At 48.6% G+C, this 11,147-nt stretch overlaps 1 protein-coding gene across 1 annotated transcript in view; it reads right to left on the bottom strand.

Moving 5' to 3' along the window:
- Window positions 1–2,134: 2,134 nt before the first annotated feature.
- The window catches only part of ADAMTS16 (ADAM metallopeptidase with thrombospondin type 1 motif 16), a 71,919-nt gene continuing 62,906 nt past the window's right edge, over window positions 2,135–11,147 (bottom strand). Inside the window, exons 19-23 of the mRNA XM_044442828.1 lie at window positions 10,786–10,987; window positions 9,208–9,402; window positions 7,089–7,307; window positions 4,200–4,347; window positions 2,135–2,264 (exon numbers count right to left, since the gene is read on the bottom strand). Coding sequence (XP_044298763.1) covers window positions 2,149–2,264; window positions 4,200–4,347; window positions 7,089–7,307; window positions 9,208–9,402; window positions 10,786–10,987 — 880 coding nt within the window. The 3' untranslated portion in view covers window positions 2,135–2,148. The remainder of the gene's footprint in view (window positions 2,265–4,199; window positions 4,348–7,088; window positions 7,308–9,207; window positions 9,403–10,785; window positions 10,988–11,147) is intronic.

Genomic DNA, 11,147 nt, shown 5'->3' with positions numbered 1-11,147 from the left:
ATGATTCCTTAGAAAATGCACTGGAAAAAATGATTCCTTAGAACATGATTCCTTAGAAAATGCACTGGAAAAAATGATTCCTTAGAACAAGATTCCTTAGAAAATGCACTGGAAAAAATGATTCCTTAGAAAATGCGCTGGAAAAAATGATTCCTTAGAAAATGCACTGGAAAAAATGATTCCTTAGAACAAGATTCCTTAGCAAATGCACTGGAAAAAATGATTCCTTAGAACATGATTCCTTAGAAAATGCACTGGAAAAAATGATTCCTTAGAACATGCTAGAATTCTGGCAAAAGGACTATGTACATGCCTATTTAATCTCTTGTGAGGATGTTTTGGTAAGATGCTGTAAATGTGTCCAGAAATGGATGGAATTTGACAAGGAAGCATTAATATCAGAAGGGAGATTAGAAGGCTTCGATATGCCCAACCCAGTGAGTGATGAGACATTACAGAAACAAGTTAATTAAAAAATTTATTCAGTTTCAGGTAGCATAAATATTCAGATTCCCATTCGGATTGACAGCACCAAAAAATCTTAGGTCAGCACCAACAGTCTAATCCAGAAATGCAAAATTCTGCAGCAAGAAAAGTCAAATGCTGTGATCTGTGTACATTTTGTGAACAATACATATTTGCATTTGCCCCCATATTTTGCACAAACTGTTCTGATTTTACTAGTTAGGACGGGTGGAACTGTGGAAGCCCCATCATAAACAGTGGAGATATTTTTCAGCAGTTCCTCTGATATCTAAGTATCTGACAGGTACGATCCACATATATTTAAGGGCTCAGTCCTACCCATTTGACAGAGAAAGGTATACATCTCCCTACCTGGGGCATGCTGGGAGTTGCAGGCCTTTTTTCCAATGAAACATGCATATGTATGCACCTTACATGTTTCTTTACAGCAACGAGGACTAGAAACTTGCTCTGTTTAATGAAAGCTGAGATTCTCAAAAATCTGTCTTCAGTGCTCAATACTACATGTATTTCTATCCTGCTGTGGAATTGCAGAACATAAAATCCCCCAATATTAGTATTCTGTGCAGTTTCTAAATTTGCAAGACACTTTCCAGTTGCCCTGAATAGCTAGTAAGATACAAAAAAGCAAAGAGGGGGGAAATCATAGGTTAATTAATGCTACTACGGCTCTGGAAACTAACATGGTAGTACCTTATGTTTAAATGCAAACAACGTACTTTTGGTATAATCAGCCATTGAAGTAACACTGAGAGCAGAACACTCTTTATACTTGACAGTAAAGCATAAAATAAGGACGCTGAAATGAGATTGCTCATTTGAAAACGACATATACGAAGGCTCTTAAGGGCACCCTAAGGCTTCTTGCCACCTCACACGCGTTTGTGAAAAGCTAGAGATCTATTTGAAGCAGTTTAGGTCTACATACTAGCAAAGGTGCCTCCCATACATTCCAACTGCTAGGATCAGTTGCAGAATTTATCTCCACGGGGATTCGTGAATTCTCCCATGAGCACAGTTGGCACGAATGGTAAATTCTGCTGCAAGAGGCCCTGGTGAAACAGCAGGGAACTGGGCAAGATCGGAGAAAGGCGGAACAAATTTTGCCAGGTGCAATCCACTGGGGAATCCTGCTCCACTCCCATGGAAATATTCCTGGGCTCCTGCAAGAGCTGGAGGATGGTGCTCCGAGTCCTTGTTCAGCAGTGGAGATTGAAGTGAAAAGAGCCACGATTCTCTCTCAGGGTCGAGAAAGATCTTCATTGCTGATTCCAGAGGTTCATGTTGCAGGCAACCGTCCAACATCTTCTCAGAGGAAGCCGTGGCTGTCCCTTGGATGAATTCTCCCCCGGAAATATTCAGATGTCGGGGAGAAAGAATTGTCCCCCGTTCCTGAAGAAGCCTCTTTCCTCCACTCCGCTTAGCTGGAATACCCGCCTGGAGAGCACGGTGTGGGTCACATCAGCACACGGAAAACAGTTCGAGACACCTCATCCACCCAAGTTGGACTTGGCGTGGTCCACTTTGGTATCTCACTGGCTGAAGAAGTGTATGCTCGGAGCAAACTGGCATCGTTCTTCTATTCACTGGGCACTGCCCTGAGGCAGGAGGTGCAGCACTTTCTGCCTTCAAAACCTGCATCGCACGTTTCAGACCCGATCCTCACAAATTTGAATTGATGCAAGATTTGCAACACCGCATCCCGTAGAAACTGTGATTGCAAACCCCGTGCTGTGGGACCAAGTGGCACCAGCTGAAGTAATCCAGACAGAAAGCCTCTGAAAGAATAAATGGGAAGAAATGTTCAGGCGATATTGCACTTAGAGCACTGTTAATTTAGATGCTAATGTTATTGATATATTTTGAAGAATATGTATTTGTATTTCAATTGTATTTATGTTTTGTTTAAAAAATAAAAAAGGGGGAAAAGAGGGGTATATATTACTTTGAGCCGCTTGGCTACTGTGGGATCCCAGCATGGCTCTTTATGTATTTTTATTTATTTTCAAATTTATATGCCACTGAAGAGTCCAACAGGGCTCTCTAAATGTTAAACATCATTAAAATACATTAATCACAATTAACTAATTAATACAATTACAAGTATGGGGGAGGGGGGAAATCTTCTGAAGCAGAGTTCACTCTTACAATCAGGTGTTAAAAATCTGGTCCCAAAATGTCTGCGAGAGAAGACCGTTTTCACCTGGTGCTGAAATGAAAGCAGTGCTGGCGCCAGGCGGGCCTCTTTAGGAAGTCCCTTTCAAAGTTGAGGGGCAGCCACTGAGAAGGCCCTGAACTTATGTTATGCAGTTTTATGCACTGACGTTCTCCCAGCAATGTAATTTTAGGTGCAAGGGCAAATGAGCCCTTCAAATTATGGGATGGAGGAAAAGGAATGTGAGGGCTGATTCTTTTGACAGGATCCTCCAGCTCTTTTGCCCAGGAGCTGCTGATTATTAATTAATTAATTTATTTAAAACTTTTGTATACTGTTCCATCACAGGCATCTCGGGATGGTTCACAATTACAACAATAAAATAAAATAAAAATTAAAGTCAAGGTAGTACACCATCCAATATTAAATGTAAAACCACGGATTAAGATAAATTAGCAATTCAGTTGGTGGGAGAATAAAACGGTTTTTGCCCGGTGCCAAAAGGAAAGAAGCGATGGTGCCAGGCGAACTTCTCTGGGGAGCGTGTTCCACAGTCGGGGCGGCACCACCGAGAAGGCCCCCCTCTGGGTAGTCACCCTCCCGATCTCCTTCAAGGAGGACTCCCAAAGCAGGACCTCCGGCTCAGATCTCAAGGGGCGGGGGGGGGCACACAGGGAAGGAGGCGCTCCTTCCGGGTTGGCCTTGCTCCCAGCAACACAGCAATTAAGGCCAGAACTAGATGGGAAACAGCGCCCTGAGCCCCGCTCTTTCTCTCGGCCTGCCTCTCCAGTAACTCAGAACATGCACGGGCCACTGCAGTGCGGAGAGGAGTCTCTCTGCCCCCGAACACGGCAGCTGAAAGGGGCGCAGGGCATGCCCTTTGCCGCACCAGCTGCTACCAGGGAAAAGAGGGGTGGCGCCAAGCGGGCATCTCCTGCCTACAGTGCCAGCTGAGCAACAACCTGTTGGCCAACCTGGAAAGGAAGAGGCTGCCCTCCACAGGCCCTCCGGGAGGGAGGGCCCAACGGTCACTTGCCGGTGCTGGGCAGCCGGCTTCAGCCAGAGCAGGAGGCCTGAGGAGGATGGAGCACTCCTCCCTGGCCCCTGCCTTGCTGGCCACCCTGACGCTGGCTAGGAGGAGGCTTCAGCAGCCACTGCAGGAACGGGGTGTGGTGGCCAAGGTGGATGGACAGGTCCGCCTTTCCTTCCCTCATGCCCAAGGCTCCAGAAACCGAGACTTCTCCGGAGGGGGGCTGGCCTGAGCGGGGCAGGACGCTCCCCCTGGAGGGGTGCAAGGTGCATCTGGCCAGACCCACACGCCCAGAGATGCTCTCCTTCCAGGCCTCGACAATTCCCACTCCTTTCGCTCAGCAGAGAGTGCGTGGCTGTCTCCTCCACACGGCACCGCACAGGGCCAGGAAGCAGTGCCTGCCTCCCTGACGCCAACCAGGGTCTTCCTCGGCAGCTCAGCTCGTCCGTTCAACCAGCCCTCGGGAGTCCCACTCTTGCCGGCAACAGACGCTGCCAGGAGGAAGTGCAGCACCGAATCGGGGCGTACCTTTCTTTGCAGGGAGAGAGCAGAAGTTGGTGCTGCAGGCTTGAGAGGCCGGGGGCTTCTGGTGCAAGAGGCATCCGGCGGCCACCCTCCCGCTGGCCAGGCACTGGACTGACCTCACCTGCATGCCACCTCCGCAGGTTGCCGTGCACTGTAGGCAAGAAAGGAGGTAAGGAAAGACTCTACCATACACTCCCTAGGATGTGAGCAGTTCAAAAACACCCATGTGTAAACAGAGAGTCAAAGGCCAGACTGCGGCCTCTCCTGGCTTCAGCAATGCCTCTGGGATCCATGCAATGTTCCAGTATTCCAGCAATATGCCCATTCTCTTGGTCTTACGTATGTCAAATGGACCATAAAGATTTTTCTTCAGCAACCCAGTTCTAGGGATGCAAACACCGGCTTTGGTGGAACTTATCCCCAGGTATGGGTAGATAAGATTGCAGGTTTAGTGTCTTTCTACTGTTCCCACAAATGTCTATATGATTTCTTTACCCAGCATCTAGAAAAACCCAACAAATGCCACATCTGGGGTCTTCTTAGACCCCAAGCTGAATTCTAAAATTAGGGAATATTAAATGTCCCATCCTGCAACTTTGGTTTGTTTTCTTTCTGTCTGCACAGAGATAGCCTAGCTGCAGTTATCCATGCTCTGGTGACTTCTCATCTGGATTATTTCAGTGTGGGATGCATTGCCAACTAGAAACTAGAAACTTCAGCTAGTTGGAAATAGGACAGCAAGAGCAATATGACCACAAGATTCCCGTACTTCAGCTACACTGGCAGCCAGTCCATGACCAGGCCAACTCAAGGAAATTGAGCTGTAATTAACATTCAAGCCCTAAATGGCTTAGGGCTGAGTTACCTTAAAGATTCTTTCCTCCCTTATAGATTTATTTACATTTAGTTTCAATTCTGCCTAACAGCTGAAGCTCTCTGGGCACCTCACAAATTCCATTAGAAAAACCCAGTAAAAGATACCTAAAATAAAAAGATCGTTGAAGTGTATAATCCAAAATTTAAGATCACATTATAGAACAAGTTAAAATAGACATAAAATAATAACTTAGAAGAAGGAAAATCTTCAGCCCTGAAGCAACTAGCAAAAGATGCTTGAATGCCCTGTGGCAGAGAGCGCCTTGATCTGGTGCCAAAATGGTAGAAAGGTTGGCACCAGGCTCCCTCCGGAAGCCCCACCCGGGGAAGCGAGGTGGCCGGAAAATGAGAAGGGAGCCTTTTCTAGCTTGGCACTCCAGACTCATCAGAAGGCTGCCTTATTTCCTATTTGTGGTCCCGTCAGGACCTTGTTTTCCCAGGCAGTTTGGTCTTCCAGTTTCTGATGTTTTACATCTGCTACAGTACTTTAAATCTTAGTGGGTGCTAAGTTTCACGTTGGCTTTTATGTCTATTTTACACTGTAGTTTTCAACTTTTATAGGGTATTTATGTGGCATTTCCAGGTTCCCATTATTGTGAATCACCCAAGCAGCGTCAGCTCCTTGGCAGTGTAGAAATGCAAGAAACGAACAAGCAAAATGGGTTCATTTTAGGCTAATTCTTCAAATGAAAGGCGATAATAAACACAGGCAGCCACTAAAGCATCAGATGGTGAAACGGGCAGCCGGTCCAAGAATAAACGTCCATGGGCATCAGTCCACGGCAGTTTTATAATCCTCTCCAGTGGGAAGTGGCGTATGGTGTGAAAACACTTACAGCCAGGGCAGCCCTAGCGACGTATTCACATGTAATCTAAAACTGTGCTAAGTGCGGGGAACTTCTTGGCTACGATGACAAGAACACAGAGACGCTTCCCAGATAATTGCTGGCTATTAAACGAACTGCGGCCAATTTAACTTGGAGTAAGGCTGCCGCATTCCCGCCCCAAGCCTTTGAAGTGATCTCCCAGAAACTTCACTTAAGAAATCGGAGACTTTAAGGAGCTGTGACGGTCTTTCAACAAGTGCAGAAACAGTAGGAGTCTTTTGTAGTGTAGCTCGCGAACGGCACTACACTTTCTCATTCTGAAGTGTCTGATGAAGCCTTTTCTTTTCCTCCAAAATGGTGGGCCAGCTGTTACTGGTGATGCACAAGGAAGAGGAGTCGAGTGTTCGAGGACCTGCTTCTGAGTCTTTTTGCAATGCTGCAAAGAATTTCTCCATCTCTCCCACACCAGGGAAGCAGGATGGCGGTGATGGAGAGGCAGCGGACTAGGAAGTTCATGGCAGAGCTGAAATATAGCTGGGGACCAGGTAAAAGAAGCCTTAATAAGCTATAAAGATTATTGCTGACCTTTGGGAGTTTCCACTGCCTATGTGTGAGAAATCTGGTTTCTGGGTAGGAATTGCGTGGATTTCCTCAGCTTGGTCTCCTGGACTCTGGCCCACTTTCCCTCTGCCCGAAGTGTGTCTGAAAGTCGGCCTGGGTGTCCAGCAAGAACCGAGTCCCGGCAAGTGCAAGGGCTGCCTTTGAGTACATGCTGCCCGTATCTCCTGCAATGCCAGCTGAGTTTTGCTTCCACACACGTGGCTTGCGGGCTGTGCACACTTTGTGCAAGGAATTGCACACTTTGCAGAGTAGTGCGAAGAACGGTGGACTTTGTGCCAAGAGTCATGTACTTTGTGCAAAGAAGCTGCCGGCCTTCGCAAGAACTGGCTGCTGGGTCTAGGCTCGGCTTTTCCCCTGGCCACGGCCGAGTGCCGGAGGAAAGCGCAGCAAGCGCAAGGGAGCTGGATTTCAGCGTGATCCTTGCACCCCTCGTCTGCACCTCTCCCAGCCGGCTCTCTCCACCGAGTGGTGGCCCATTCCAGCATTATAAAGTCAGGGCAAAAGCAAGACCTGATGGACCCAAGTTGGCCAGAAATGCAAGGTGATTTCAAAGTCGCTCGCTTCTTACCTGTGACCAGGAAGAGGTGACCCAGCTGGCCTGATTCAGAGGTGAGTATGCAGGGCTTCTGGGGCACAGGTTGAGGACACAGTCCTTCTCCAGGGCTGCATTTGGCTGCTGCAGGTGAGAACACCTCTTGGGAGCAAGTTCTTTGTACTTTCCTGACGCGTATTTCTCTGCACAGTTGAGCATTCGCCTCTGCACTCCTTTTCCGCACGTCGCAGAGCACTAGAAAAAGAAGGGAATCGGCCGCATTCATTTGTTTACTTTGTCTCCACTCTGTTCTGGCGGTAAAAGATGCTCTCCAGGCGGTTCACAAATTTTAAATGCTACACACTCATGATAATACAACACGATATAAAATCTTTAAAATGCAACATTCAAAAGCAATTCAGAGCAGTTACTTAATGCGCTGCCCACTGTGTGCTGTCAAATGTCAAGGTGCAGAAAACAGCCTGACGCTGGTGCTGGAAGGATGGCGCTCTTGGTGCCAGGCGGACCTCAGTGCAAGGTGGTGGGCATTCAGGTCAGGGCCACCCCCAAGAAGGACCTCCCTTTGGTTGCCAACTTCTGTGGTTCCCTCGGAGGAAGCCTCAGAGGTGGATTGTCATGTCCTGGTAGGTTCATGCTGGGGGAGGCCCTCCGGCAGGTATGGAAGTCCTGAATGCTCAAGGCTTTATAAACCAGCACCTTGAATCAGGTGTGGAGATGTCAGGCAGGCAACGCAGGTGGGCCAGAACTGGTGCTCATGTACTCTGATCCCTGTTTGCAATCTGGCTACTGAAGTCAGGCTATCGCTGGCCGGATCAGAGACAACTGGGCCTCCAGGCAAAGCTGGTAGAAGGCCTTCCGTGCCACTCAGCCTCTAGTGGTGAAGATGACTCCAGGAGAGATGCCAGGCTAGGAACTGGCTCCTTCAAGGGCCACGTAACCCCGCTCAGAATAGTTCCGTCTGGTCAGAGGAACCACCCACTGAAAACAGCTCAGGTTTGTCTGGACTGAGCTTCTGTTTACTACTTCTTATTGACTCCAGTATCAAGGCCAGGAGCTATTCAAGCCCAACCGAGGTCTCACCTGATGAACTCAAGAAGGAAAAGCCAAGCTGTGGGTTATCAGCCCCCCAGTGGCAACCAAGTCCGACACTTCAGACAACCCTGCTTGATGGTTTCACCCCAGTGTTAAATAGCACGGTGGATAAACCAACCCCGGGGATCCAAGGACCAGCTTCTGCAGCTGGCCGTGCCCAAATCCGAGTGGAGCTGCTGCAGTGCCGGCCTGCCGCTCCCACCCAACTCAGACAAGTGTCCCAGGGTTGGTGTTGAAAGTCAGCAAGAGCATCGACCGTCTCTCTCCTGACAGAGGATGACCAAGGATGTTTCCACGCCCAACCCAGGGGATCTGGGTAATCCGTTTCAGACAAGACCTTCCGCAGCTGGTTGGTATGGCCATCATGTAACCTGCAGCCCCCTTCTGCGGGGATCCTCTGCAGCTTCCCTGGGACACAATACCTTTGGCACGGTTCTGGTTTTGCTCTACATCTCTGCAAGCGACATGAGAATGGCTGCCTACGAGCCGCTGCATTCCATTGTATTAGCCGTTAGTGTACTTATTCCTCACCATCTGACATGGGTAGGTGCCTCCAAACGTTTTGGACTGCAAGTTCCATAATCCCCACCACAAGCTTGTGGACCCATCTTTGCCATTTCTGAAGGATATCATTTGCACTTTGGGCTTTTGCTGGGTGCAAAGTGTGGGACACTCTTGGATGGACAACAGGAACTTGGCTACAACAGTATTTTTAGGAGAAGTACTGCTGCCATTTTGAATTCTGGGAGCAGTTTCTCTTGGTTGCAGAAAACCCAAGATAGAAAGGATATTTTAATCTGGCGCTTTCTCTGTATTTCAGTCAATCACTTTGTGCGACAGCGAATGCATGTTACTAGTTTTCTCCAAGCACTGGCCATGCTGGGGATGATGGGAGTTGCTGTCCAACCAATCCGGAAGGCATCACGTGGGGGAAAGTTGGCATATACCTGTTTCAGTGCTACGAACAAATTCGATGCTGTAATTCTGTTTAACACCCATTTTGCAGTGAATGAAAAGGCAGCCCAGCCGTCTAGTTCCTCACCTCGGTCCACGCGGTCACCAGCCACTGCAGCTTTTTGTGTTTATGGCACCGTCTCTGGAGGCAGGCCTCTTGCACCTGCGGTTTCTGTTCTGCAGCGCAGGCGAGGTCGGGCAGAGCCGGAGCCCAGGGGGAAGGGCTGGCGCGCTTGCAAATGACCGCTCTTTTTCGCCAGCCTTTTCCGCAGGTCCTCGAGCACTGAGAAAGTGAGTGGAAAAGACCCAGACGTTCAGAGGCTGCCGCTTTCCGGAAGCGGAATGAAAAATAAAAGGAATATGTTGCCAGGAGCTGCATTTTTCTACACACATTTATCAGTGCATTATTTTAATTTGATAACATACCCTCAAATAATGGTTAGAAGTACGTGTTAGAAAAATGCTGCTACAGGCTTTTCCAGGATTCAGGAGGACTCCAGATTAAGAACATAAGAGGAGTCCTTCTGGGTGAGTCCAAAGGTCCACTGAGCCTAGCATACTGTCTTCAACAGTGGACAGCCAGGTGCTTAAAGGAAGGTACACAAACACAGTTTGAGGAGAGCTCCCATCCCACATGGCCTCCGCCACATCTAACTGGCATTTAGTTGTCTGAATAGGAAAACAGTCTGCAGTGTTTAGCATTCGTTGCTTCTCTTTAGGCCAATTCTGCTGTAGCTTTCTCAGTCCGAAAGTTTGCAATGCATCGCTTAAAGATGCTAGAGAATTCAGGACTTGGCACGGCTAACAGCAAACTGGAGAGGGGGGAAGATCCACTTTGCCACACGAGGAATCGAAGGGAGGGTTTACCTTTCAGGTGTATTGTACCTTAGCTTCACTTTGATGCCGGGGAGCTGCAGGGATCACAACATCAAATGCTGCTGCCATTGATGCTTCTGCAGATGAATGCAGACTGACAGATATGATGTGTGCGATGGCTGGGCATGATGGGAGCTGAAGTCCTGCACATCATGGTGGGCGGACCCCAGGGTAAGAACAACTGGCCTACCCATTCAGAAATAAGCTGTGGCATAACGTTTCCTGAACCATATCGCCTGGGGGAGTGTGTGTGAGCATGACCACCCTTCATAAAGAGAATGAGGACGGCACGGCCGGACCCCTTCACCTGGCATGCTGGTTTCCGGTGAATCACGGAGGCGACAAGGTGGCCTTTGCTGATGTTTGGAGATCATTCAGTCCCAGCCTTGAACTACTCTCTGTGCGGCAGAATGCCTGGGCTCATCCCCTCAGCTAGTGGTGCATCGGGGACCAGGTGGATTTCTCTGCGCCCATCAGGCAAAGGCCGAACGCCAGGAAGAACTGTTCCCACAGTAGATGCTGAGGCAAATTAGCTGAGAACACCCAGAGAGTCACAAGCAAAGCTTGCATTGTACTGCTGCTCTGCCTCGTTCGTGGAATTTACACAACAACATCCTCAACCTGTAACGCTTCCTCGTTTCTAGTCACTTCCTATTTTTCCTTCCTAGGAAAAAACCGATTCAGACGCAAAAGGCAGAATTGCTGAATAAAGTGCTTTGGTTGTGTTAGGAACATTTTACCAGGAAGCATCTGGCCAGAAGAGCTCCCGTGTTTGAAGAATTTAATTTACCTCGGACCAAGGACCGGCATTCCAGGTGGGCGGGCAGCTCTGGGTGTTGCAGAGCTCCCTGGCGACTGGGGCAGGAAGCCGACAGAGAGAGTCCGAAACCTGTTCTGGTTTGTACTGGATCCTCTGTGTGCAGCGAACGGAGCGGTGTTTCTCTCCTACTCCACACGTCAAGCTGCATTCACTCCAGTTGCCAACAGACCAACTGTGGGGGAAAAATTGCAAGCATTATCTGTGTGTGGAGGTTATTGCTTCATCAGGCCAAAGAAAAAGGGATCTGATTTCCTTGCAACCATTGCATTCATACCTCGCTTTTCCTGCAAAATGCTCAGTCTGTCTTATTAATTTGGGCAATTGTCCCTGAA

Source organism: Varanus komodoensis, unplaced genomic scaffold, assembly GCF_004798865.1.
Source record: "Varanus komodoensis strain SLA01 unplaced genomic scaffold, ASM479886v1 scaffold40, whole genome shotgun sequence".
Taxonomy (NCBI): Eukaryota; Metazoa; Chordata; class Lepidosauria; order Squamata; family Varanidae; genus Varanus; species Varanus komodoensis.
This window is presented reverse-complemented; position numbering and strand designations above follow the sequence as displayed.